This window comes from Pagrus major, chromosome 22 (assembly GCF_040436345.1).
Source record: "Pagrus major chromosome 22, Pma_NU_1.0".
In the NCBI taxonomy this organism is placed as follows: Eukaryota; Metazoa; Chordata; class Actinopteri; order Spariformes; family Sparidae; genus Pagrus; species Pagrus major.
The window spans coordinates 23,362,509-23,389,091 of NC_133236.1; the positions used below are offsets into that span (position 1 = coordinate 23,362,509).

General features: G+C 41.7%; 1 protein-coding gene across 3 annotated transcripts; it reads right to left on the bottom strand.

Moving 5' to 3' along the window:
- Positions 1–4,800: 4,800 nt before the first annotated feature.
- On the bottom strand, positions 4,801–25,066 carry LOC141017943 (NACHT, LRR and PYD domains-containing protein 3-like). Of its 3 annotated transcripts, none has more exons than XM_073492758.1 (15): positions 25,049–25,066; positions 24,649–24,877; positions 24,113–24,280; positions 23,643–23,762; positions 23,045–23,304; positions 19,771–21,562; positions 19,037–19,210; positions 17,122–17,295; positions 15,165–15,338; positions 12,880–13,053; positions 10,927–11,100; positions 9,098–9,271; positions 8,167–8,340; positions 7,536–7,709; positions 4,801–6,380 (listed from the first exon to the last, which is right to left on the bottom strand). In XM_073492758.1, the coding sequence occupies exons 3-15, from the start codon at positions 24,259–24,261 to the stop codon at positions 6,374–6,376; spliced, it is 3,720 nt and encodes a 1,239-aa protein (XP_073348859.1). In that variant the 5' UTR covers positions 24,262–24,280; positions 24,649–24,877; positions 25,049–25,066; the 3' UTR covers positions 4,801–6,373. The 3 variants fall into 3 exon arrangements, with proteins under 3 accessions (XP_073348859.1, XP_073348861.1, XP_073348862.1); XM_073492760.1 differs by having other exon boundaries at positions 24,113–24,299; XM_073492761.1 differs by lacking the exon at positions 8,167–8,340 and having other exon boundaries at positions 24,113–24,877.
- Between the last annotated feature and the right edge of the window lie 1,517 nt (positions 25,067–26,583).

Genomic DNA, 26,583 nt, shown 5'->3' on the forward strand with positions numbered 1-26,583 from the left:
AAACCGACTGCCCCCGACGGGAACGCGCATCAGTTCAGAGGAAGTGGGCGCAGGTCTGCTCCGGGTCAGCTGGCAGAGCAGCACCAGAGACATGTTGTTTTTACTGTGCAGTCCTGTAGCCCAAGTGAAGAGGTGCTTTACCTTGCCACTTTTAGTGTTGTTGTTGTTGTTGTTATCGTTGTTGCAATGTGATTTTACACCGCTTTGATCTATAAATAAAGTCATAATTCAATATCCCCGTTTCAGTGATTTTATAACGAGGATTAGGAAATCAATGCAGAAAAGAATGCAGGAGTGTTTCCACGTCACATTAGATAGCAATCATATAACACATACTGAGAAATTAGTAAGTGCTGTCAGAGGTGGATAACTTGTACTTTTAAGAGCATAATTGTGAATACAATAATGCAGTATATATAGAACTGTAGGCTAACTGTAACGGATTGCCTTTACATTCTGCATAACATTCTCTGTGTTTGCAGGTGCATGTACAGTGAATTTGGTCAATATCACTGTGTCACTGTGCAGTCACTTTTCGGCAGGCCCTGCCGAAAAGTGACTGCACCTTGTAAGTCCTTACTGCAAGGAGTGATATTGACCAAATTCACTGTACATGCACCTGGTTTCCTCTACTACTAATACTGAAAAGACAGAGAATGTAACCCCTCCCAATCCAGAGTTACAGGGTGCAGTCACTTTTCGGTAGGCCCTGCCGAAAAGTGACTACACCCTGTAACTCTGGATAGCTAGGAGTGATATTGACCAAATTCACTGTACATGCACCTGGTTTCCTCTACTATTAATGCTGAAAAGACAGAGAATGTAACCCCTCCCAATCCAGAGTTACAGGGTGCAGTCACTTTTCGGCAGGCCCTGCCGAAAAGTGACTGCACCCTGTAAGTCCTTATTGCAAGGAGTGATATTGACCAAATTCACTGTACATGCACCTGGTTTCCTCTACTATTAATGCTGAAAAGACAGAGAATGTAACCCCTCCCAATCCAGAGTTACAGGGTGCAGTCACTTTTCGGCAGGCCCTGCCGAAAAGTGACTGCACCCCAACCCCCACCTATTTGCCCACTGCTCCACTTTATCAACTGCTACCTGCAGTTTCTTTTGCAGATATTTTTGATTTCTCCCCCTTACCCATAACGCCCCATCATCAGCAAATAATGATTTACTTATTCCTCCACCCACCTCCTCAAATACATCATTAATCATACAGTTAAAGAATACTGGACTACATACACTCCCTTGTGGCGTTCCATTTTCAACCTTATACACTGGTGAATATTCTGTCCCTACTCTTACCTCTATAGTTCTCCCAAACAGGAAGCCCAAAACCCAGTTGTATAACTTCCCTCCCACTCCCATCTTATCCAGTTTGATTAGCAGGCCTTCTTTCCACAACATGTCATACGCTTTTTCTATATCAAAGAACACCGCCACCACTATCTCTTTATTTGTCTGTGCTTTCCTAATATCTGACTCTAAACTCAGTACTGAGTCCATTGTATTTCTTCCTTTACGAAACCCACTCTGATACGAAGAAAAAAGGTCTCTACTCTCTAGGACATACATCAACCTCTCTGTTACCATCTTCTCCATAGTTTTCCCTAATTGGGATGTAAGAGCAATTGGTCTATAATTTGATGGGTCTGACACGCCTTTACCTGGTTTTAAAATTGGCACTATAACCGAGTGTTTCCACGCACCTGGAACCTCCCCTGAGTCCCATACGTTGTTAAATAACTTCAATATTACCTCTAATGACCTATCATCAATGTGATCTAACATACAATAACATATATCATCTTTCCCTGGCGCTGACTGCCGGGTGCTGGAGATGGCCCTCCTTAACTCATACATATTAAAGGGTAGATCTAGATTATCCTCTGTTGCAAGTTTTTTCTTGTTTACCCAGGTATTTTGTGCCAGCATAGTAGTCCTTTGCTGCTTTGCTTCTGCCGAGATATTATCTGAACTATGTACTTTAATCATTGTTTCAGCCAATAGCGTCGCCTTTTCTAACCCACTAACCGCTGTTCTGTTGTTATTTGTCAGCATCGGGATTGTTATGCTCCTTCTTATTCCACTCATTTTCCTGATCATTCCCCAAATATCTGACAACTGTACCTCCCGACCTATCCCACTGCAATATTGTCTCCAGCATGTACGCTTAGCTACTCTAATTGTCCTTCTAACCACTGCTTGCGATTTTTTATACTGAATTAACGACTCCAATGTGTGATGTTTCTTTAACAGCCTGAATGCCCTATTCCGTGCTCTTATTGCTAGTCTACAACTGTCATTCCACCATGGCACACTTTTCATGTTTCTGCACCCTGATCCTTTTGGTATCGACTTATTAGCTGACTGTATTACCGCTGTGACTACTCTGTGGTTCCACTCATCCACACCTGCCCCGTCCTCTTCATGCAATTGCTCAAAACTGTTTCTACTCAGTGCCTGAAACATGTCCCACTTGGCCTTATCAATTTTCCATCTTGGCAACCTCCTTCCCTCCTTTTGCTGCAATTCTACTCCAACCTTAATACTTATTGGATAGTGATCACTACCCATCAATGTTTCACCCAGCACTTCCCAGTCAGTGACGCCAGCTATTTCATTTGACGTCAAGGTTAAATCAATCACACTCTCCTTATTTCGTACACAGTCATACCTCGTGCCCCTCCCATCATTCATACACACTAACCCTTTATCCTCTATAAATTCTTCCACTATTGAGCCGTTTGCATCTGTTCTCTCACTCCCCCAAAGAGTGCTATGTGCACTAAAATCCCCACACCACACTACTTTCCCCTGCACTTCCCCCAATACCATATTCAATATATCTGCACTTAATTTGTTACATGGGTTATAGTAATTAATTACTGCTATCTCATATCTACCCGTCCAGATCTTTACTGCTATGGACTCGTGTTCTCTCCCTAATTGAACAGTATTGAACCTTATCCCATCTTTAACAAAAGTGGCTACCCCACCACCTTTCCCAGTCTTCCTGTCATTCCTTATTGCCGTGTACCCATGCACTATGAAATCCCATTGCATTCTCATCCATGTTTCTTGAACACAAATTATACTGGGTTTGTCCTGCAAATCTGAAATATACTTCTTAAACTCCTGCCCATTAGTTACAAGACTTCTTGCATTCCACTGCAATATACTTAGGACCATGAAGATCCCCCACCCCATATTGATGATTGTGATGGTGTCTGCGAACTGGGTGACCCTCCTTTCAAGATGTCCTCCACTTCCTCCCACCCGATGGTCTCGACTCTTAGCTTCTACCTTTCTGTCTCGTTTTCTTGTGTTTTCTTTGCTTGGCTTTCCCCGCTTTCACCTCACTCCAACTTTCATTTCTCCCGCCACCTTGCTCCATCCCTAACTCACTTCCTGATCCGTCACTTCCTTCTGCCATCTCCTGTCCATTCGCAGTCCGGTTGTGCCAGCCACCACTTCTCCACCAGGGCCTCCCTAGCACGTTAGCTCCGATTGGCCAATCAGCCCGTCACCGGTGTCGACGTCCGTGTTGTGTAGATCTAGTGGAGCTACGCACTGTATGTAACGTGTGCTCAACTTATCGCACTGTAAGTAACGTGCGCTCAACTCTACGCTACTATGGCTCCTGATATGAACAATGAGCAGAAAAGATAAGTTGCACCCATTTATTATATTATTTATATTTAAGGTCTTAGCCTTCTTCCTCAGCAGACATTTCTGTTTTTATGTGTTTATCATTTCATAGCTTTAATTTTGGGCCTTTCAGACAGAGCACCATTTGTGCCTGAGTTCAGGCCTGCGCTCAAAGTTCAACCAGGCTGAAGCAGGAAGTGGTCTTGGCCCGGCCAGCAGAGGTGACGGCTCATCTTCCTAAATGGATCTGATCTTTATTGTTATTCTATTTTGAGACTTTTTTAAACTATTAATCTAATGTGCTTTGGTTTGGACTCTTTTGTGACTGTAATTTTGAGCAACTCTGGCACAAGAATTTCCTTCAGAATCAATAAAGTTCTGTCTTATTTTATCCAGAGGAGTCAAAAGTCCACACATTGTTTCCTCCAGTAGAAGTTCAGATACTTGTGTAAAAACAGACTCTGGTAAAAGTACAAATACTGATTCAACTTCTTTACTCCAGTAAAAGTAATAGAGTACAGGCTCTGAAATGTACTCAGAGTATCAACGTCTCTCTCTGAAGGACATTTGTGGTCAAAGCTAACTGAAGCTCACGTCATATTAATAGAATTCAAAGACTATTAAAGTTAAAAGGTAGAATCAGTAGGATTTGTCCCAGCTGTTCCTGAACACACCACAAAGATTGTTGATTGTTGAGTCTCATTCCCAGGACGTCAAATAGCCACATTTGGGGTTGGTAAAGCGTCCCGAGCAGCAACAAAGTGAGAAAATAAGAAAATCTCTGCAGATACGAGACACTAACACGCCTTTTCTCCCCATTCCAGTCTCCCTCTGTCTGTCTACGTCTTCTTACGTCTTTGTTTTGTCTCGCTGCGTCTGCCGTGCGTGATGTGCACTGATAGGTCAACATCGGTCCCGTGATGTTGGGAAGGCGCCGTGCGATGACGCCAAATAAAAATAATCCATAATTCCCCTCAAATGCATCAAACTAAAGTAACAAGCCCGTTTTGAAAATGTGAGGAGGAGAAAGTTCAGATATTTGTGTTCAGATGTAGAGAGGGAAAGTCACAGAGATACTCAAGTAAAGTACAGATACCTGAAACGTACTGAAGTACAGTAACGGTCACTGATGAAGACCTGATGTTTGAAACATGTTGGCTTTTTTAATGATTTAGCCACAGTGTCACAGTTTGAGAATAGGTGAGGACACAAACACAGAAACACAAGGGAGGCATCAGCCTCCAAGATTCAGGATAAAGTGAAAATGAACAACAGTTGTGTCATTCAACAGTGAGCAGGTGAGACACAAAGAAAAACAGAGACAAACACAGACTTTACACTAGTTCACACTAGTTTAACCTGTGTACACTTTAAATGACTGTAGATTTACACAACGGATGAACAATATTGGATTTTTGCCTTTTAGGCGACGCTGATATATGCACATATTTTTCTCACCTAACTGCAGAGAACATCAAGTCTCTCTTAACGAGTAATTAACTCATTATTTTGTCTGCTCCTGACGTGACGGCTCCTTGGCAGATGCAGCACAGCAGTCCAGATACACTGATGACACGAGGCTTGTTCGAGATGAGCCAGGCCTGCGCAGAATCGATCACCGGCGACCACCGCACAATGCCTGCCGGTTAGATTTGTGTCCAACTTGATCCCGACTTGCTCTGACGTCATGCACGCGCCGGCAAGGATAACCTCACGAGATCAAGGCAGTCGCAGTTTTTTAGAGCCAGGCGCTGCAGTTGCTCTCCACCGACTGCAAGACCTCGGGGCATGATGGGAAACGCCTGGCTGTCGCCTGATCAAAGAGCTGATTGGCTCTTAGTTAGGACTACAAACACTACGTTTTGTCGAAAATCCTAATTTTCTGTGTAATTGTTATATTTAATGCTAGATTATATGAATCTCATGTTGTGCAATGAAGGTTTAATCTGTTAACAAACATATTTTGTGTGGTTGATAATAATAATAATAATAATAATAATAATGGTTATTTATGTAACACTTATCAAAATGAGCAATCAGTGCTTTACAAGGCAGACAAAAAGAACAAAGGATAGAATACAATGCTAGATACACACATATTCCCACATATATACTGTATATAATTACAAATATAAATACATCAATAAAGATTATAAGAAACCTTTGCTGCTTGTCCTCCCCATGTGTAGCTTATATATGTAGTTGTGAGACCATTTGGACTGTTAATTCAGTCATTCATACGCAATTTCTTCAGCCATAGCTATCCGAACGTGTTCTGAAAACTACAGGTAGCCTACAGATGGCTCTAACAGGATGTAAATATTTCTGTGACTTCCTGTATATTTTTTGAAGGCAGCTGGAAACTGTCCGACTTGACTGCAGCTTTTTGCCCCCTGCTGCTGCCGCCTGGTCTCGTCCACCTTCCAGGCGAGGCGCAGTTCATCTCGAACGAGCCTATAGTCACATCCAGAGGAACACAGGGATGATGCTGGACTGGACAGTGGAGCTGATCTCAGAGCAGTTCACACTGCAGCACTGACAGTCATCTCCACGTGTTGTGATTGGTCTGTCAGTCACTGCTGGATGAAGCTCTCCTCTCCGCCCAGTCAGAGCCTCTCCACCCACCAGCTGATGGTGCTGCTTCCACCTCTCTGGATCATCAGGACACAGCTGAATCCTCTGAACACCTCCACCTTTCTCATCACTCTGACAGAGATCACAAGCTGATGAGAGAAGCAGAGAGACAGCAGAAGTGATAAATGAGTGTTTACAGAGACTCCCTCCATCAGCTGTCAGTCAGTGATATGAAGACCAGCAGGACTTCAGTCCTGTTCAAACCACAAGTGGAGCGGCTGTGTAGTGTAGCCAGCTTCCTTTCAGCTCTCATGTTAACGTGTTGGAGTGAAGCTCACAGACCTGCAGACACATCAAGTGTGTTTACTCTGCAGGTTTCACTGAAGTACACAGTGAAATAAACTGCTCAGAGTCCCTGAACGCATCATTACTGCAGAAACACTTTAATGATGATTGACTGCTGTTAAAAACCAGAGTCTCAGTCACACCTGAATAATTCATCTACTTTAAATATAACAAATATGTAAATATGGAGTCTGTTCTAAAAATATCTGGATAAAACAAAAGACAGATGGACAGATAAATATTTGATGTTAAAGCTCCTACATGTTCATACAAAGACTGAACAGTCAACATCAGCTGTGGTTACTGGACTTCAGCAGAGGTTCTGGTCTGTGGTTACTAAATGTAACCATGGTTCTCTGAAATAAGAGTCAGTGATTTGCAGGCTTCAGTCAGACTGATCTGTACCGTGGCCCTGAAGGTCAAAACACAACCACACTTCAGATTATGGAAAAGGTGGGACGGCGTTCTTGTTTGTTATTGGACAGAACCCAAGTCTCTGGTGACAGTTTGATGTTTTGTGGAATGTTGTTGTGTTTTGACCTTCAGGGCCACCGTAGACCTGAGAGCTGTGACAAAGATGGACTGATCAGTTCTTTAGTGTTGAAATGAGAGAACAAAGATTTGATGCTACAACAGTCTGATGGATGAGGACCGCTGTCTCTACACATCCTGTGATGCTGTCAGCTGTGATCCAGCTTTACTTCCTGTAGACATGAACACAACAACAACAGTCGTCTTCACTTCAACTCAAACACACGAACACAACAAGCTTCTGGCTCATCTGATTGGCTGACTGTTCCCCCTCTATCTCTTTCTGTCCAATCCTGAAGCCTGTCACCATTCTCCTCTCACAGCTTCACTGAGGAAAGCAGGAAATGCTGGATCTTTACTTTGATACTGACTGTGTTTATTACAATACTGCTGAAACCAGCATGGACTGACTCCAACTCACTACTGACCTCAGAGTCTCCAGTCTACAGTCTGGACTCTCCACAAGTTCAGACAGCAGCTTCACGTCTGAACCCTGCAGCTTGTTGTCACTCAGCTCCAGCTCTCTCAGATGGGAGGGGTTGGACTTCAGAGCTGAGGCCAGAGAAGCACAGCTGATCTCTGACAAACTGCAGCTCTTCAATCTGAATAAAGGATAAATGATGAAACTTCACAATTTAAATATTCAGTCAGTATAAATGTCACAAAGCTTCATTAAAATGTTGTTAAAAGACAATTCTGAATATATTTGTTATTGTCTGATAGTTAAAATAGAGATTATTTAACTTTTCATTGTAGTATGTATTTTTCTCATCACTTTAAAAAAACATTTTTAAAAAACATGATTTGGAATCTAAGATGAAAATCAACAGTTGATGCTCAGAGTGAATTATTTATATTGTTATATGAAGGTTTTAAATGTGCAGCTCAACATTGCTCTGCCACAGTCAATGGACTAAACCACAGAAGAAGAAAACAGACTTTAGCATTAAGATACTCAGTGTGGATCAGTATAATATCAGCCTGATGTCTGCAGTTTAGTGTCAACACAACTCTCACATCATATTAATCTGAGCACAGAAGTAAAAAATGGTGTCTGACCTCAGAGCCTCCAGTCGACAGTTTGGACTCTTCAGTCCAGCAGAGAGAAGCTTCACTCCTGAATCCTGCAGCTCGTTTTCACTCAGCTGCAGCTGTCTCAGATGGGAGGGGTTGGACTCCAGAGCTGAGGCCAGAGAACCACAGCTGATCTCTGACAAACTGCAGCTCATCAATCTGAATAAAGAATAAATGATGTAACTTAAACAGAAAATGTTCCTGCTTGTAATCATTCAGTGGTTAATAATCTGTTCAACGTCTGTCAGTGAACTGGCATCCCCCGCCTCGGCTTCAGATTCATCAACAGCCAGCATTACTACCCCCACGAGTGGTGAGCAAAGTATTACAAGTTTTTTCCATTCCCCGCTGGCTAACAGCTAATAACTGACGCTACAGCGCTCTTTATTTGTAAAGATATCCAGCCTTACATACTTCTTACTGTCGGGACTGTTATGATGACAGTGAGGCTGATGTTTGTTTACAGCAGCATGTGACCGCTGATACTACTTTATTTTTTATGTGTAAACTGTTACAGAAGACCTCTTTGTGAAATGTTCATTTATTGTTATTGTTCATAATATAAAAATTGGTTTGTGCTACTCACTGGTGAGTTAGCCTACAGGTTGCTTTAAAAGTGCTAAGCATAGTTTTTCATATTGCACTTTACTGGTCTTGATAATCTTGAGAATCTTAATCACACAATTAATCCTTAATTCAGTGAGCCAGGTATATTCAGAGTGCACTGTACTGTAAACGTGAAACAGAGAACACTTTACAGGATTTGTGAAAAAATGCCAGTTTGTGAAAGATCTTAATTTTAGTTGATTAATAAATAATCAAACTCATTGAATTGCGTAGCATCATTCCTTTGCATTGTCCAATGCAAATGTAAATTAATTAATTGTTATAGATACACAGAAACACATGAACTGACCTCAGAGTCTCCAGTCGACAGTTTGGACTCTCCAGTCCAGCAGAGAGAAGCTTCACTCCTGAATCCTGCAGCTCGTTGTAACTCAGCTGCAGCTCTCTCAGATGGGAGGGGTTGGACTTCAGAGCTGAGGCCAGAGAAGCACAGCTGATCTCTGACAAACTGCAGCTCCACAATCTGAATAAAGGATAAATGATGTAACTTTAAAAGACAATGTTCCTGCTTGAAATCATTCAGTGTTTAATAATCTGTTCAGAGCTGAAGAAGGTTAAGAATGTAGATGTTTAGAAAATGAAACTCCAAACACCTGAACCCAACAGGATGCAGGTTCAACACTGTCAAATACACAAAGTGAAACAGAGCTCTCATTATTATTAATGACAACGTGCTGCTGCTTCAATAAAGACATAGTGATGTCACCTCTTAAACTCTGCCAGCTCCACCAAATAAAAACCCACAGAAACTGATTTAACATTTGATTCTACTATTTAAAGCTCCTGTTATTAAGATAGTTGAATTTTGAGTCTCGTTCCCAACTTGTCAAATACTGACGCTTTGGGATTGCAGGTCGGGTCGGCCGCCGTCCCAAAGCGTCAGTATCAGACGTCACATATCATCATAAAGGTTTGGAACAAACACACGTTTGTTGTTGTCTGGCAGAGAAGAAAACACAGCGTTTGTGTTTTGCTTTTCAGAAGCAAGAAGGAAAAGTGCAAATCAATGATGAAGAGGTTCATAGAGAATAAAACAGTGTTGAATTTTTGATATTATATTAGACATGTTTTAAATATGAAGCAGAACAAGATGCTCAGTGTGAATCAGGACAGAATCTATGTGGTCAAATCCCCTTCAGAGCTGATGACATGAAAACTAAGATTTAAACAGTTTGGAATAATGTTTTCAAAGTATTAACCACGGTTTGAAATAAATATTAAAATGGATTTAAACATGTGAGAACAACAACAGCATGTGTGAAATAACTGTGTCACACTTATAATTCATCAGCAGTGTAATGTTTTCATTGTTATTAAAGTTTGTCTTCAGAGTTTCACACATTCAACACGTGCAGTGTGTTGAATCAGAGATTACATTACACTCATGTGTCTTTTGTCCAACGTGACTTAAACATCATCCAACCTCCTTTTTTCAAAGATTCAACACTTTCTTTTCAGAGATTTAAATCTCTGCGGGGGGCCACACCTTTCTGATGTCAGATTAGGGGTCTGTGTCCAACAGTTTCTGTCACTTTACAAAACTGACAAACAAACATTAACACCTTCCTCACTCTGTGATTGGTGAGCTGAGTGGAGGTGAGATAGAGCCCAGGTTTGAACTTCTCTCTCAGCTCTTTCTTCATTTGTTACACAACTATTTCTGTCACTTTGAAATATGAACTGAGTGAAACACTACGAATGTCTTCCAGGAGAGAACATGTGAGAAGTTACCTCCATATTTAAACTATTGTTGAGCCTCCAGCAGCTCTTCGCTCCACCTTTGGCTGTCTGAAACAGCTATGAACACTGTTAGCTTCACTGATACACATTGATCCCATGCTAAAAGGTGGAGTTAACACACTGCAGACCACTAATTGGTCAGTCGGAACAGCCAGAGTCGTCTCGTCCTCCACGCTCTGAAGTAACATTTCACTTTCTACCTTTTCAGCAGTCTTCTGTCTCGCTGCCTGCAGCCTTTCTCAAGTAAGCTAGTTTCCTTGTTGTGATAAACAACCACACGTGTGTGCTGTGTGTAGAGAACGTGTGGTTGAGCAAAAGAGAGAAAGCAAAAATGTAATTAATTAAATTTTATAGACACACAGAAACACAGGAACTGACCTCAGAGTCTCCAGTCGACAGTTTGGACTCTCCAGTCCAGCAGAGAGAAGCTTCACTCCTGAATCCTGCAGCTCGTTGTGACTCAGGTCCAGCTCTCTCAGATGGGAGGGGTTGGACTTCAGAGCTGAGGCCAGAGAATCACAGCTGATCTCTGACAAACTGCAGCTCATCAATCTGAATAAAAAAAAATGATGTAACTTTAAAAGACAATGTTCCTGCTTGAAATCATTCAGTGTTTAATAATCTGTTCAGAGCTGAAGAAGGTTAAGAATGTAGACGTTTAGAAAATGAAACTCCAAACACCTGAACCCAACAGGATGCAGGTTCAACACTGTCAAATACACAAAGTGAAACAGAGCTCTCATTAATATTAATGACAACGTGCTGCTGCTTCAATAAAGACGTAGTGATGTCACCTCTTAAACTCTGCCAGCTCCACCAGAGGCTCCATCTATACAAACTCATGTTGTGCAGCCAAATAAAAACCCACAGAAACTGATTTAACGTTTGATTCTACTATTTAAAGCTCCTGTTATTAAGATAGTTGAATTTTGAGTCTCGTTCCCAACTCGTCAAATACTGACGCTTTGGGATGTAGGTCAGGTCGACCGCCATCCCAAAGCGTCAGTATTTGATGCGTTGGGAACGAGACTCAAAAATCAACTCTCTCACCAACAGGAGCTTTAAGATAAAAGTCATCCTGAGTTGAAGTTTTTCAGTCAGTACAGACATCACATATCATTATAAAGGTTTGGAACAAACACACGTTTGTTGTTGTCTGGCAGAGAAGAAAACAACGTTTGTGTTTTGATTTTCAGAAGCAAGAAGGAAAAGTGCAAATCAATGATGAAGAGGTTGATAGAGAATAAAACTGTTGAATTTTTGATGTTATCTTAGACATGTTTTAAAAATGAAGCAGAACAAGATGCTCAGTGTGAATCAGGACAGAATCTATGTGGTCAAATCCCCTTCAGAACTGATGACATGAAAACTAAGATTTAAACAGTTTGGAATAATGTTTTCGAAGTATTAACCATGGTTTAAAATAAATATTAAAATGGATTTAAATGTGAGAACAACAACAGCATGTGTGAAATAACTGTGTCACACTTATAATTCATCAGCAGTGTAATGTTTTCATTGTTATTAAAGTTTGTCTTCAGAGTTTCACACATTCAACACGTGCAGTGTGTCGAATCAGAGATTACATTACACTCATGTGTCTTTTGTCCAACGTGACTTAAACATCATCCAACCTCCTTTTTTCAAAGATTCAACACTTTCTTTTCAGAGATTTAAATCTCTGCGGGGGGCCACACCTTTCTGATGTCAGATTAGGGGTCTGTGTCCAACAGTTTCTGTCACTTTACAAAACTGACAAACAAACATGAACACCTTCCTCACTCTGTGATTGGTGAGCTGAGTGGAGGTGAGATAGAGCCCAGGTTTGAACTTCTCTCTCAGCTCTTTTTTCATTTGTTACACAACTATTTCTGTCACTTTGAAATATGAACTGAGTGAAACACTACGAATGTCTTCCAGGAGAGAACATGTGAGAAGTTACCTTCATATTTAAACTATTGTTGAGCCACCAGCAGCTCTTCGCTCCACCTTTGGCTGTCTGAAACAGCTATGAACACTGTTAGCTTCACTGATACACACTGATCCCATGCTAAAAGGTGGAGTTAACACACTGCAGACCACTAATTGGTCAGTCGGAACAGCCAGAGTCGTCTCGTCCTCCACGCTCTGAAGTAACATTTCACTTTCTACCTTTTCAGCAGTCTTCTGTCTCGCTGCCTGCAGCCTTTCTCAAGTAAAGCTAGTTTCCTTGTTGTGATAAACAACCACACGTGTGTGCTGTGTGTAGAGAATGTGTGGTCGAGCAAAAGAGAGAGAGAAAAAATGTAAATTTATTAAATTTTATAGATACACAGAAACACAAGAACTGACCTCAGAGTCTCCAGTCGACAGTTTGGACTCTCCAGTACAGCAGAGAGACGCTTCACTCCTGAATCCTGCAGCTTGTTCTGACTCAGCTCCAGCTGTCTCAGATGGGAGGGATTGGACTCCAGAGCTGAGGCCAGAGAAGCACAGCTGATCTCTGACAAACTGCAGCTCATCAATCTGAAGAAAGGATAAATGATGTAACTTTAAAAGACAATGTTCCTGCTTGAAATCATTCAGTGTTTAATAATCTGTTCAGAGCTGAAGAAGGTTAAGAATGTAGACGTTTAGAAAATGAAACTCCAAACACCTGAACCCAACAGGATGCAGGTTCAACACTGTCAAATACATGAAGTGAAACAGAGCTCTCATTAATATTAATGACAACGTGCTACTGCTTCAATAAAGACGTAGTGATGTCACCTCTTAAACTCTGCCAGCTCCACCAGAGGCTCCATCTATACAAACTCATGTTGTACAGCCAAATAAAAACCCACAGAAACTGATTTAACATTTGATTCTACTATTTAAAGCTCCTGTTATTAAGATAGTTGAATTCTGAGTCTCGTTCCCAACTTGTCAAATACCGACGCTTTGGGATCGTAGGTCTCGTTCTCGTTGAGTCTCGTTCCCGATGATTTCTCCTCTTCCGCGATTCGCCACAGTTGGCTATAACCCACCCGCTACCCCTTCAGCTCCGAGGAGTGAAATTGAGACTGCTGTTTGGACTCGGTGACTGTTTGTGAGAGTGAGAGCAGCTGCTAGCTGAGCTCTGAGACCACCGAGTGAGAAAGAAGATGTCCGCTGCCGAGGGTCCTCCACAGTCAGTTTGCCATCAGCCCGCCGCATATCCCCTTCAGCTTGGAGGTGCACTACTGGGACTCTTGTGACTTGAGCTCTACTACGGTGAGTACTTACCTGTTGTTTCTGCGCAGTCAACGTGAACTGGCTTCAACTGTATTTGGCTGCCACGCTCCCCAGCTTCAACCAGGCCTGCAATGTGACGTTTGTCTTATTTCGCTTTTTTGTGTTCCCTGGTTGCCAGCTTGTTGGGTGTGTGTGGGCCCACAAAATAATTAAGTATCATTAAAGGTCCTCTAAGAGTTCTTTTGGTGTGTTTAATATTAATGAAGGTCTTTTGTGCTAAAGTTCATTAGCAGTGATCAATAGTAGAGCAAGGTTAAAAGAGCATTTTTGTGTTTGAACAAAAGTAAATTGACAGTGAATAGTAACAAAACAAGGTTAAAGGAACATTGCACTGAATTCATTGGTTTGACTTGTTAAAATTTCATTCTGAACAAGGTCAGTAGAAAACCACATTTTGGGTTTACTGTGATTTACTGTGGATGGTTACATTTATGATTTATGGCTATTAGAATTTTTATTTTTCTGTTAATGAATTTAAGTTAATTTATTGGGACATAGTTGTCATGTGATTAATTTTAAGTGCACTTAACAGTAAGAATACATTAAGAAGGTACATAATAATCCTTTAATATTGAAATAAAAAGAGACACTGTTATCCAATTAAGAGCACATAAATACATGAAAGGAGGTGTGTCTTTTGTCCAACGTGACTTAAACATCATCCAACCTCCTTTTTTCAAAGATTCAACACTTTCTTTTCAGAGATTTAAACCTCTGCGGGGGGCCACACCTTTCTGATGTCAGATTAGGGGTCTGTGTCCAACAGTTTCTGTCACTTTACAAAACTGACAAACAAACATTAACACCTTCCTCACTCTGTGATTGGTGAGCTGAGTGGAGGTGAGATAGAGCCCAGGTTTGAACTTCTCTCTCAGCTCTTTCTTCATTTGTTACACAACTATTTCTGTCACTTTGAAATATGAACTGAGTGAAACACTACGAATGTCTTCCAGGAGAGAACATGTGAGAAGTTACCTCCATATTTAAACTATTGTTAAACCTCCAGCAGCTCTTCGCTCCACCTTTGGCTGTCTGAAACAGCTATGAACACTGTTAGCTTCACTGATACACATTGATCCCATGCTAAAAGGTGGAGTTAACACACTGCAGACCACTGATTGGTCAGTCGGAACAGCCAGAGTCGTCTCGTCCTCCACGCTCTGAAGTAACATTTCACTTTCTACCTTTTCAGCAGTCTTCTGTCTCGCTGCCTGCAGCCTTTCTCAAGTAAAGCTAGTTTCCTTGTTGTGATAAACAACCACACGTGTGTGCTGTGTGTAGAGAACGTGTGGTCGAGCAAGAGAGAGAGAGCAAAAATGTAAATTAATTAAATGTTATAGATACACAGAAACACAGGAACTGACCTCAGAGTCTCCAGTCGACAGTTTGGACTCTCCAGTCCAGCAGAGAGAAGCTTCACTCCTGAATCCTGCAGCTCGTTGTGACTCAGCTGCAGCTCTCTCAGATGGGAGGGGTTGGACTTCAGAGCTGAGGCCAGAGAAGCACAGCTGATCTCTGACAAACTGCAGCTCATCAATCTGAATAAAGAATAAATGATGTAACTTTAAAAGACAATGTTCCTGCTTGAAATCATTCAGTGTTTAATAATCTGTTCAGAGCTGAAGAAGGTTTAGAATGTAGACGTTTAGAAAATGAAACTCCAAACACCTGAACCCAACAGGATGCAGGTTCAACACTGTCAAATACACAAAGTGAAACAGAGCTCTCATTAATATTAATGACAACGTGCTGCTGCTTCAATAAAGACGTAGTGATGTCACCTCTTAAACTCTGCCAGCTCCATCAGAGGCTCCATCTATACAAACTCAAGTTGTGCAGCCAAATAAAAACCCCCAGAAACTGATTTAACATTTGGTTCTACTATTTAAAGCTCCTGTTATTAAGATAGTTGAATTTTGAGTCTCGTTACCAACTTGTCAAATACCGACGCTTTGGGATCGTAGGTCGAGTCGGGCGCCATCCTAAAGCATCAGTATTTGACACGTTGGGAACGAGACTCAAAAATCAACTTTCTCACCAACAGGAGCTTTAAGATAAAAGTCATCCTGAGTTGAAGTTTTTCAGTCAGTACAGACGTCACATATCATCATAAAGGTTTGGAACAAATGCGTTTGTTGTTGTCTGGCAGAGAAGAAAACAACGTTTGTGTTTTGATTTTCAGAAGCAAGAAGGAAAAGTGCAAATCAATGATGAACAGGTTGATAGAGAATAAAACAGTGTTGAATTTTTTATGTTATATTAGACATGTTTTGAATATGAAGCAGAACAAGATGCTCAGTGTGAATCAGGACAGAATCTATGTGGTCAAATCCCCTTCAGAACTGATGACATGAAAACTAAGATTTAAACAGTTTGGAATAATGTTTTCGAAGTATTAACCACGGTTTAAAATAAATATTAAAATGGATTTAAACATGTGAGAACAACAACAGCATGTGTGAAATAACTGTGTCACACTTATAATTCATCAGCAGTGTAATGTTTTCATTGTTATTAAAGTTTGTCTTCAGAGTTTCACACATTCAACACGTGCAGTGTGTTGAATCAGAGATTACATTACACTCATGTGTCTTTTGTCCAACGTGACTTAAACATCATCCAACCTCCTTTTTTCAAAGATTCAACACTTTCTTTTCAGAGATTTAAATCTCTGCAGGGGGCCACACCTTTCTGATGTCAGATTAGGGGTCTGTGTCCAACAGTTTCTGTCACTTTACAAAACTGACAAACAAACATGAACACCTTCCTCGCTCTGTGATTGGTGAGCTGAGTGGAGGTGAGATAGAGCCCAAGTTTGAACTTCTCTCTCAGCTCTTTTTTCATTTGTTACACAACTATTTCTGTCACTTTGAAATATGAACTGAGTGAAACACTACAAATGTCTTCCAGGAGAGAACATGTGAGAAGGTACCTCCATATTTAAACCATTGTTGAGCCTCCAGCAGCTCTTCGCTCCACCTTTGGCTGTCTGAAACAGCTATGAACACTGTTAGCTTCACTGATACACACTGATCCCATGCTAAAAGGTGGAGTTAACACACTGCAGACCACTGATTGGTCAGTCGGAACAGCCAGAGTCGTCTCGTCCTCCACGCTCTGAAGTAACATTTCACTTTCTACCTTTTCAGCAGTCTTCTGTCTCGCTGCCTGCAGCCTTTCTCAAGTAAAGCTAGTTTCCTTGTTGTGATAAACAACCACACGTGTGTGCTGTGTGTAGAGAATGTGTGGTCGAGCAAAAGAGAGAGAGAAAAAATGTAAATTTATTAAATTTTATAGATACACAGAAACACAAGAACTGACCTCAGAGTCTCCAGTCGACAGTTTGGACTCTCCAGTACAGCAGAGAGACGCTTCACTCCTGAATCCTGCAGCTTGTTGTGACTCAGCTGCAGCTCTCTCAGATGGGAGGGGTTGGACTTCAGAGCTGAGGCCAGAGAATCACAGCTGATCTCTGACAAACTGCAGCTCATCAATCTGAATAAAGGATAAATGATGTAACTTTAAAAGACAATATTCCTGCTTGAAATCATTCAGTGTTTAATAATCTGTTCAGAGCTGAAGAAGGTTTAGAATGTAGACGTTTAGAAAATGAAACTCCAAACACCTGAACCCAACAGGATGCAGGTTCAACACTGTCAAATACACAAAGTGAAACAGAGCTCTCATTAATATTAATGACAACGTGCTGCTGCTTCAATAAAGACGTAGCGATGTCACCTCTTAAACTCTGCCAGCTCCACCAGAGGCTCCATCTATACAAACTCAAGTTGTGCAGCCAAATAAAAACCCACAGAAACTGATTTAACATTTGGTTCTACTATTTAAAGCTCCTGTTATTAAGATAGTTGAATTTTGAGTCTCGTTACCAACTTGTCAAATACTGACGCTTTGGGATCGTAGGTCTCGTTCTCGTTGAGTCTCGTTCCCGATGATTTCTCCTCTTCCGCGATTCGCCACAGTTGGCTATAACCCACCCGCTACCCCTTCAGCTCCGAGGAGTGAAATTGAGACTGCTGTTTGGACTCGGTGACTGTTTGTGAGAGTGAGAGCAGCTGCTAGCTGAGCTCTGAGACCACCGAGTGAGAAAGAAGACGTCTGCCGCCGAGGGTCCTCCACAGTCAGCTTGCCATCAGCCCACCGCATATCCCCTTCAGCTTGGAGGTGCACTACTGGGACTCTTGTGACTTGAGCTCTACTACGGTGAGTACTTACCTGTTGTTTCTGCACGGTCAACGTGAACTGGCTTCAACTGTATTTGGCCGCCACGCTCCCCAGCTTCAACCAGGCCTGCAACGTGACGTTTGTCTTATTTCGCTTTCTTGTGTTCCCTGGTTGCCAGCTTGTTGGGTGTGTGTGGGCCCACAAAATAATTAAGTATCATTAAAGGTTCTATAAGAGTTCTTTTGGTGTGTTTAATATTAATGAAGGTCTTTTGTGCTAAAGTTCATTAGCAGTGATCAATAGTAGAGCGAGGTTAAAAGAGCATTTTTGTGTTTGAACAAAAGTAAATTGACAGTGAATAGTAACAAAACAAGGTTAAAGGAACATTGCACTGAATTCATTGGTTTGACTTGTTAAAATTTCATTCTGAACAAGGTCAGTAGAAAACCACATTTTGGGTTTACTGTGATTTACTGTGGATGGTTACATTTATTTTTTATGGCTATTAGAATTTTTATTTTTCTGTTAATAAATTTAAGTTAGTTTATTGGGACATAGTTGTCATGTGATTCATTTTAAGTGCACTTAACAGTAAGAATACATTAAGAAGGTACGTAATAATCCTTTAATATTGAAATAAAAAGAGACGCTGTTATCCAATTAAGAGCACATAAATACATGAAACGAGGTGTGTCTTTTGTCCAACGTGACTTAAACATCATCCAACCTCCTTTTTTCAAAGATTCAACACTTTCTTTTCAGAGATTTAAATCTCTGTGTATCTGTGTATGCTGTACGTCAGGCAGCAATATACAATAATGCAGTGTCACCTGTCGCTGTGTGTGTGTGTGTGTGTATGTGTGTGTGTGTGTGTGTGAGAGAGAGAGATATAAATACATAATCTGGAGACAAACTGTTCAGACTGTCAAACTTTAAACTGAGTTGTTGTGATTTGACCTCAGACAAACCCAGAAAACAAGTGAACTGAAGGAAATTTAAAACTTCTGTTCTGGATTTAAATTTCATAGATCTACACAGAAACACATGAACTGACCTCAGAGTCTCCAGTCGACAGTTTGGACTCTCCAGTCCAGCACAGAGAAGCTTCACTCCTGAATCCTGCAGCTTGTTGTCACTCAGGTCCAGCTCTGTCAGATGGGAGGGGTTGGACTTCAGAGCTGAGGCCACGACTTCACAGTGACTCTCTGAGAGTCCACATTTAATAAATCTGTGATTACAGATAAAAGATCATTTAAAAAATAAAATGTGAGACTTTATTGTGAAAACAGATTCATACATTTTGCATCACAAAGCACAGGTGGTCAGTTGGTCAGCCTGAGCTGGTCAGTCATTGATCACAAGGTTTGTAGTTTGAAACTTGAGCTCCTTCTGTCCACGAGGCCCCAGACTTTCCCCGCCTGAGGAGATCAGAGGGGCTGAATCGCTGCCCCATTTTATATCACCCCCAAAACAAACTTGAATAAAGCTGCTTTTAACCCCTGATGTGGATGTTTTTATCTTGATGATTGATTTTGGTTTGTTTTATTCATTCTGTTGTCTTTATATTTATATTTGTAAATGTCGGGGTAAAACTTGCTTTTTCTTGTGACTTTAATTTTTTTTGCTGTTTAATGTGTGTACAGCACTTTGTAACTGCCTTCATACTTGTTCAGGAAAACATGTATCGTGTTGAGGTTTTATATAATGCATGTGTGTAAAGTGTTTGTCTTTAATACTGAAGGCTTCAGCTTTACCATGATTTTTAATGTTAATCACATCTGGACTTACCGAGCCTTTCTACAGTTCCTCACAGCTGGAATCAGTCTCCGTTTTCCATTAAATGATGTGTTGTATTTCTGTGTGTCCAACTCATCCAGAACCTCCTCTGACATCTGCAGCATGTAGGCCAGAGCTGAGCAGTGGATCTCAGAGAGTTTCTTCTCTGATCTGTTCTCTGACTTTAGGAACTCTTGGATCTTCTGATGGACTGAGTGGTCGTTCATCTCCGTCAGACAGTGGAAGATGTTGATGCTTCTGTCAGGAGAGATATTATCACTGTTCATCTTCTTCAGGTTGTTGATGGCTCTCTGCATGATTTTTGGCCTGTTGTCTGTCTGACCCAGCAGGCCTGCTAACAGTCTCTGGTTGGACGTCAGAGAGAGGCCATGAAGGAACTGAACAAACAGGTCGAGATGACCAGTCCTACTTTTGAGGGATTTCTGCATGGCGCTCTTAAGGAAGTCATTCAGGGTTGAATCAACATATTCGTCCCCAAAGAAGTTCTTCAGTACCTCTGTGTTCCTGTTGGTGCAACAGTGGAACATGTAGACTGCAGCCAGAAACTCCTGAACGCTCAGATGAACAAAGCAGTAGACTGTTTTCAGGAAGATCACACTCTCTCTTCTGAAGATCCCTGTACAAACTCCTGAGTACACCGAGGCCTCTGTGACATTAAGACCACACCGCTCCAGGTCTTCTTGGTAGAACATGATGTTTCCTTCCTCCAGATGTTCAAACGCCAGCCTCCCCAGCTTCAGGAGAACTTCCCTGTCAGCCTCCGTCAGCTCCTGTGGACTCGTCTCACGTCCCTCATCATACTTCTGCTTCTTCCTCTTTGTCTGAACCAGCAGGAAGTGTGAGTACATGTCAGTCAGGGTCTTGGGCAGCTCTCCTCTCTGGTCTGTAGTCAACATGTGCTCCAGAACTGTAGCAGTGATCCAGCAGAAGACTGGGATCAAACACATGATGTGGAGGCTCCTGGAGGTCTTGATGTGTGAGATGACTCTGCTGGACAGATCTTCATCACTGAACCGCCTCCTGAAGTACTCCTCCTTCAGGGCGTCAGTGAAGCCTCGTACTTCTGTTACCCTGTCAACACGTGAAGGAGGGATCTGATTGGCTGCTGCAGGTCGGGAAGTTATCCAGACGAGAGCCGAGGGAAGCAGCGTCCCCTCGATGAGGTTTGTCAGCAGCACGCTGACTGATGACTTCTGTGTGATATCAGACACGACCTCATTGTTCTTGAAATCCAGTGAAAGTCTGCTTTCATCCAGGCCGTCAAAGATGAACAGAAGTTTACAGACAGCGAGCTTCTCTGCTGTCACCTTCTGTAATGTTGGATGGAAAACATGGAGCAGCCTGAGAAGACTGTACTGCTCATCTCTGATCAGGTTCAGCTCCCTGAACGAAAGCACAACCACCAGACTGACATCTTGGTTTTCGGAGCCCTCTGCCCAGTCCAGAGTGAACTTCAGCACTGAGAAGGTTTTTCCAATGCCAGCGACGCCGTTCGTCAGAACCACTCTGATGTGTCTCTGTTGGTCAGGTGAGGCTTTAAAGATGTCGCAGCACTTGATTGGAGTTTCACTGAAGGTCTTCTTCTTGGAAACTGTCTCAAGCTGCCTCACCTCATGTTGGGTATTAACCTCTTCACTCTGTCCCTCTGTGATGTAGAGCTCAGTGTAGATCTTGTTAAGGAGGGTTCCACTTCCTGTTTCATCACTTCCTTCAGTCACACGTTCACATCTCCTCCTCAGACTGAGCTTATGTTCATGGAAAACCTCCTGCAGACCAACATTCACTGAAAAAAGAGAAAAAAGTGGGGGAGAAAAAATACAATGTGACAATCAGCAGTCAATGGTCTTTTCATTACAAGTTAAAAAACCATCAGTATAAGAATATGTTTTTTGTTTTCTTTTTCTTTCTTTCCACCTTGACGTCGTGGAGAGGTTTGTGTGTCCCTGTGATCCTTGGAGCTCTGTTGTCGGGGGCATTAGCCCCTGGCAGGGTCTCGCAAAGCTAATTAGCCCCAGAGGAGGGGCCAGACTGAGAGTGATTCAAAGAACCTATATGAATCAGCCACAAAAGTGCTGCAGCACCTGAACCAGGAAAGAGAAATCAGGGCACCTTTCTGGAGCTAAACCTGGGAGTGGAGGTCGCTGGTGAATATCTGGTAGCTGGCCTTTGACTACATGGAGACGCCACCCTGTGGGCTGACTACCAGCAGGGACGGGTATTGGGGTCGGGTGTGTGCCAGTTTCATGCAAAAGAAGGTAGGTGTACTGATTCCTGGCATCCCAGACTGGTCCTCAGGACAGGAAATGTCACCTCTCATGGGGGAAGGAACAGGTGCTGGTGCTGGTGTGGGGCAGTACCAACTAGATTTAGTTGGGCTCACCTCTATGCACAGCACTGTTTCTTGAACTGAACTCCTTTGCTTGAGGGACAACATCTCAGGTTGGCCCCTGTAAATGACCACCACCTGCACCTCAGCCCGTCCACTACACTCTGCTGCTGCTAACTGCTTGTTATTCCCTCACTACAAAGGGGGGACCAGCTACTGCTCAACTAAATCCAGACTGTTTGATGTCCTGGATCCACAATAGTGACACAAACTCCCCAGTGACATCAGAACAGAAGAAACTCGACACAACTTCAGACTGAAAACTCTCCTGTTCAGACTGAAAACTCTCCTGTTCAGACTGAAAACTCTCCTGTTCAGACGGCACCTTGGCCCATAAAAACAATCTCTCTCTCGATCTCTTATTGCTTCTAATTGTAGCTCTTGAGCCAATTTAGCATAATTGATACATTTGATCTACTCATGTTGTATCCACATGGTTCAATCAGTTATTTTCAGTCACTTTGGATAAAATCGTCAGCTAAATGAACGTATTGTAATGAAGGTTACATTTTTAAGCTGTTTAATGTGCTGAAACTGAGCAGCTAGTTAGCTATCTGCTGTAGCCTGAACATAGATGTTAGCAGTGCACTTTTCCTCACTGGATGTTTGTTTGGTGGCTTGTTCGACAAGTGGATCTGCAGGACGAGGTGTGTGTTTGTAAGTTAGAGAGGAGGAGATGTTAGCAGGAAAGCTAATGTGGACTGTTGTTTAAAGTGGTGTTTTGTCTCAACCTGCTGTCTGACACTTCTCCATCTCCATCTATGCATACAGAGAACAAACAGCTTTCTGATTGGTTAATGTGTGACATAACAAATGTATTAAAACAACAAGTAGTGTGTTCAGACATGAAGACATCAGCAGACAGATATATAGTCTTACTTTGTACAGTGCTGGTCAGACTGGCTGTCTGCAGTCCAGCTCTTGTTCTGGATCTTTCTCCACACTGGGGACAGGAGGAGTGTCCTGGTGAAGCAGACTGGTCCCAGTATGATGTGATGCACTGTCTGCAGAACCAGTGTCCACAGTCTGATGGTCCAGGTTCATTACTGAAGTTCATAGGAAAATCTTTGGACCGGTCACTCTTCATAGACAGACAGCTGGATACTGGAGACTCTGCTCTCTGTCTGTTGGACTGAACTCTGCAAACACCAACATGTTTGTATTTATATCTCATGAATCCTTGAAAAAAAGTCTAATTACAAATTCATTGAGGGAGCAAACTCCTCCTGTCCATAAATAAGAAGTTTAACAATTTCTATTTGTCTTCTTTGATTAGATTACAGCTTTTTACGTGACTGACAGCACTAAGAGGAAGATGGGACAAATGATCTCTCTGTCATGAGTCCCAAAAGGTTTGTTAAAGTTAGTTAGCAAATACATTGTTGCTGAAATATACAAACACATCATAAACAAAACATGTCATTGTGAGAGGGAACTGAAAAAAGTCGCATAAATGAGTTAGTATCAGGTGTCTTACTTTGAGTCTGATGGTCCAGGTTCATGACTGAAGTTCATAGGAAAATCTTTGGACCGGTCACTCTTCATAGACAGACAGCTGGATACTGGAGACTCTGCTCTCTGTCTGTTGGACTGAACTCTGCAAACACCAACATGTTTGTATTTAAATCACATGAATCTTTGAGAAATTCTCTAATGACAAAGTAATTTAAGAAGCTCTAAATACACAAACTACTGCTACTGTGGATAAAAAGTTGCTTTCAAAGTTTCTATTTGTCCTCTTAGATCAGATTACAGCTTTTTAGGAGACTGACAGCTGCCACAGATAGTAAGAGGAACATGAGCTGTGAAAAGTCTGTTAGATTTAAGTAGAAAATACATTTTAGATGAATTTTGAATATAAAAATACAAAATCAACAAAACAAAGCATGGCAGTAAGACAGGGAACAGAAAAAAGTCACATACATGAGCTAGTATTAGGTGTCTTACTTTGAGTCTGATGGTCCAGGTTCATTACTGAAGTTCATAGGAAAGTCTTTTGACCGGTCACTCTTCATAGACACACAGCTGGATACTGGAGACTCTGCTCTGTCCTCCTCCTCCTCCTCCTCCTCCTCCTCCTTCACACAAACACTCATCTTCTGCTCTGAAGTCAGTCTGACAGGTGAAACAGTAGCTGTGAGCTCAGGACACAAGAATCAGGAAACAAGTTTGTTCAAGAGTCACACAAGACCGAGAGAGCAGGAAGTAACACACACTCTCTCTCCCCTTCACACACACATTATACAATATAATAAAAGCAGCCAGAAGTCCACCTGGTCACTTTTCTTCACACCTGTGCTTGTTTTCTTGGGTTACTGGAGGTTTAAAGAGGATTATTCAGCCAATCAGAACTTTGTGTCCACAGATGAGTCAAACTGTTGAGTTCACTCCAACATTTCTTTCCTCCACAGTCCACAGGGAGAAAACTGACGCACAGTAAGTGAAGTCACAGTAAATAATCAAAATGTGTTTTTAACACTCACCCTGCCTCAGACTTCAACTGTACTGCTTCTGCTCCTTCCTCTTAAAATGGAGTCTGACTGAATACTTTCACTTGCAGGTTTCCTCCCTGTTGTCATGTACCTGTCATTTGCTCCTCGCCTCTCCTTAAAAGGAAGTCAGGTGAGTTTATCTGTGTGTGTGTGTGTGTGTTGTGTGTTGTGTTTGACAGTCTGATAGCAGTCACCCTCGTTATCTTGAATTTCCAGTTCTCTGAAGGACAAACAACACATCTCAGTTAGAAATCACCCTCTGTCACAAACTGTGGAAATCCACAGAAGAAATTCAACAAATTGGCTTTTTTTTACAGCAACATGTAGATATAAATGTTCAGACAATAAGTGAAGTCACAGTAAATAATCAAAATGTGTTTTTAACACTCACCCTGCCTCAGACTTCAGCTGTTCTGCTTCTGCTCCGTCGTCTTTAAATGGAGTCTGACTGAACACTTTCACTTTCAGGTTTGTGTGTGTGTGTGTGTGTGTGTGTGCGCGCGCGCGCGCGTGTGCGTGCGTGTGTGTTGACGTCCTTGGCGCCTCCCTGTTCTCATGTTCTTCTTCTGATTTTATGTGGGGTTGCAACCATGACTTTTAAAGGTGCATACCGCCACCTATTGTACCGGAGTATGTAGCATGGAGATGGATGAAAATACTTTACACCTGCCTTTCTCAAACTATGGTACTATGGACTCCCTCTAGTGGAATCTCAGAAATAGCCTGCTTTTAAAACAATTAAATAACATTAATCATACAACACGTAGATCCGACCGATCAATCTGATTGGTCAATCAGACATTATAGACTGATTGTGCTCAAATGAAAAATGCCTCATCGCTGAAAATATCACTCCGCCTGTATTTTAAACTACGCAGGAGCAGCTAGCGAGAAACACAGCTAGCTAACAATGGAGCTAAAGCTGCTGACCTGATCTGACACAAAATGGATCATTTTGTTGTTAATTTTGAAGCCTACGCATAATAAGCAGAAGTAATAAATGTTTAGATGTAAGAGACGATGTAGTAAATGTAAAAATGGATCATATAAACTATCAAGTTGCTGATTAATGAAAGCAGTATAACTGTTAATCATTGTAGATGCTGATGAGTCGTTGACACTTGCTACCGTAATGCTACTAGCTTAAAATGACTAAAGTCGGCAGACGTAATAACTATATTAGTCCATGACAAAAATATTTTTTCTAGCGGATATCTTAGTTACAACACAATTGAGCTAGCAAAGCAGTTGTGTGTTGCTATGTGTGGTATTTATTCAGTTTTGGGAAATTGCGATGTAGTTGAAGTTGGCTGCAGCTGACAGTCAGGGACTAGTTAACGCCAGACGTCATGTATTTCCATTGAAACGGGGACAAACACCAGCAAAACACTTATACTTTGCGAGCGTATTGTTCCACATTATGGATACATTTTTCTAATATACTTTATTTTTATTGGTGGTTGTTGTATAATCGCATTATTACACGAGAGGGTGTGCTTTACCGTCATTATCGTCACGACAGTGATGCGGTCAGCGGCTCTTTCCGTTAGCATCACTGAAGTGAAGTAAAGCACCCTCTCGTGTAATAATACTTAATTTGAAAACGTATAATACTATAAAATACTATAACAGATTAAATGGAAACACCGTAACCGTGAGATAAATGAAAATGGATTTAAAATAAGTTCAGACTTAACTGTATTTTATTTGTTCATCCACAGGTCAGCCTGCTGCGTAGTCGGGTTGTGGCGCGCGCGTCAAGTCGTTACTAGGCGACGAAAACGATCGCGAGCGGAGGAAGATGAAAATGCAGCCTGGCTCCATACAGGGGCAACATTTCCATATGGGGCATTATAATATAATATATTATTTTTAATTATAATAATAATAATAATAAAGATGATAGCAATAATAATAGTAATACAA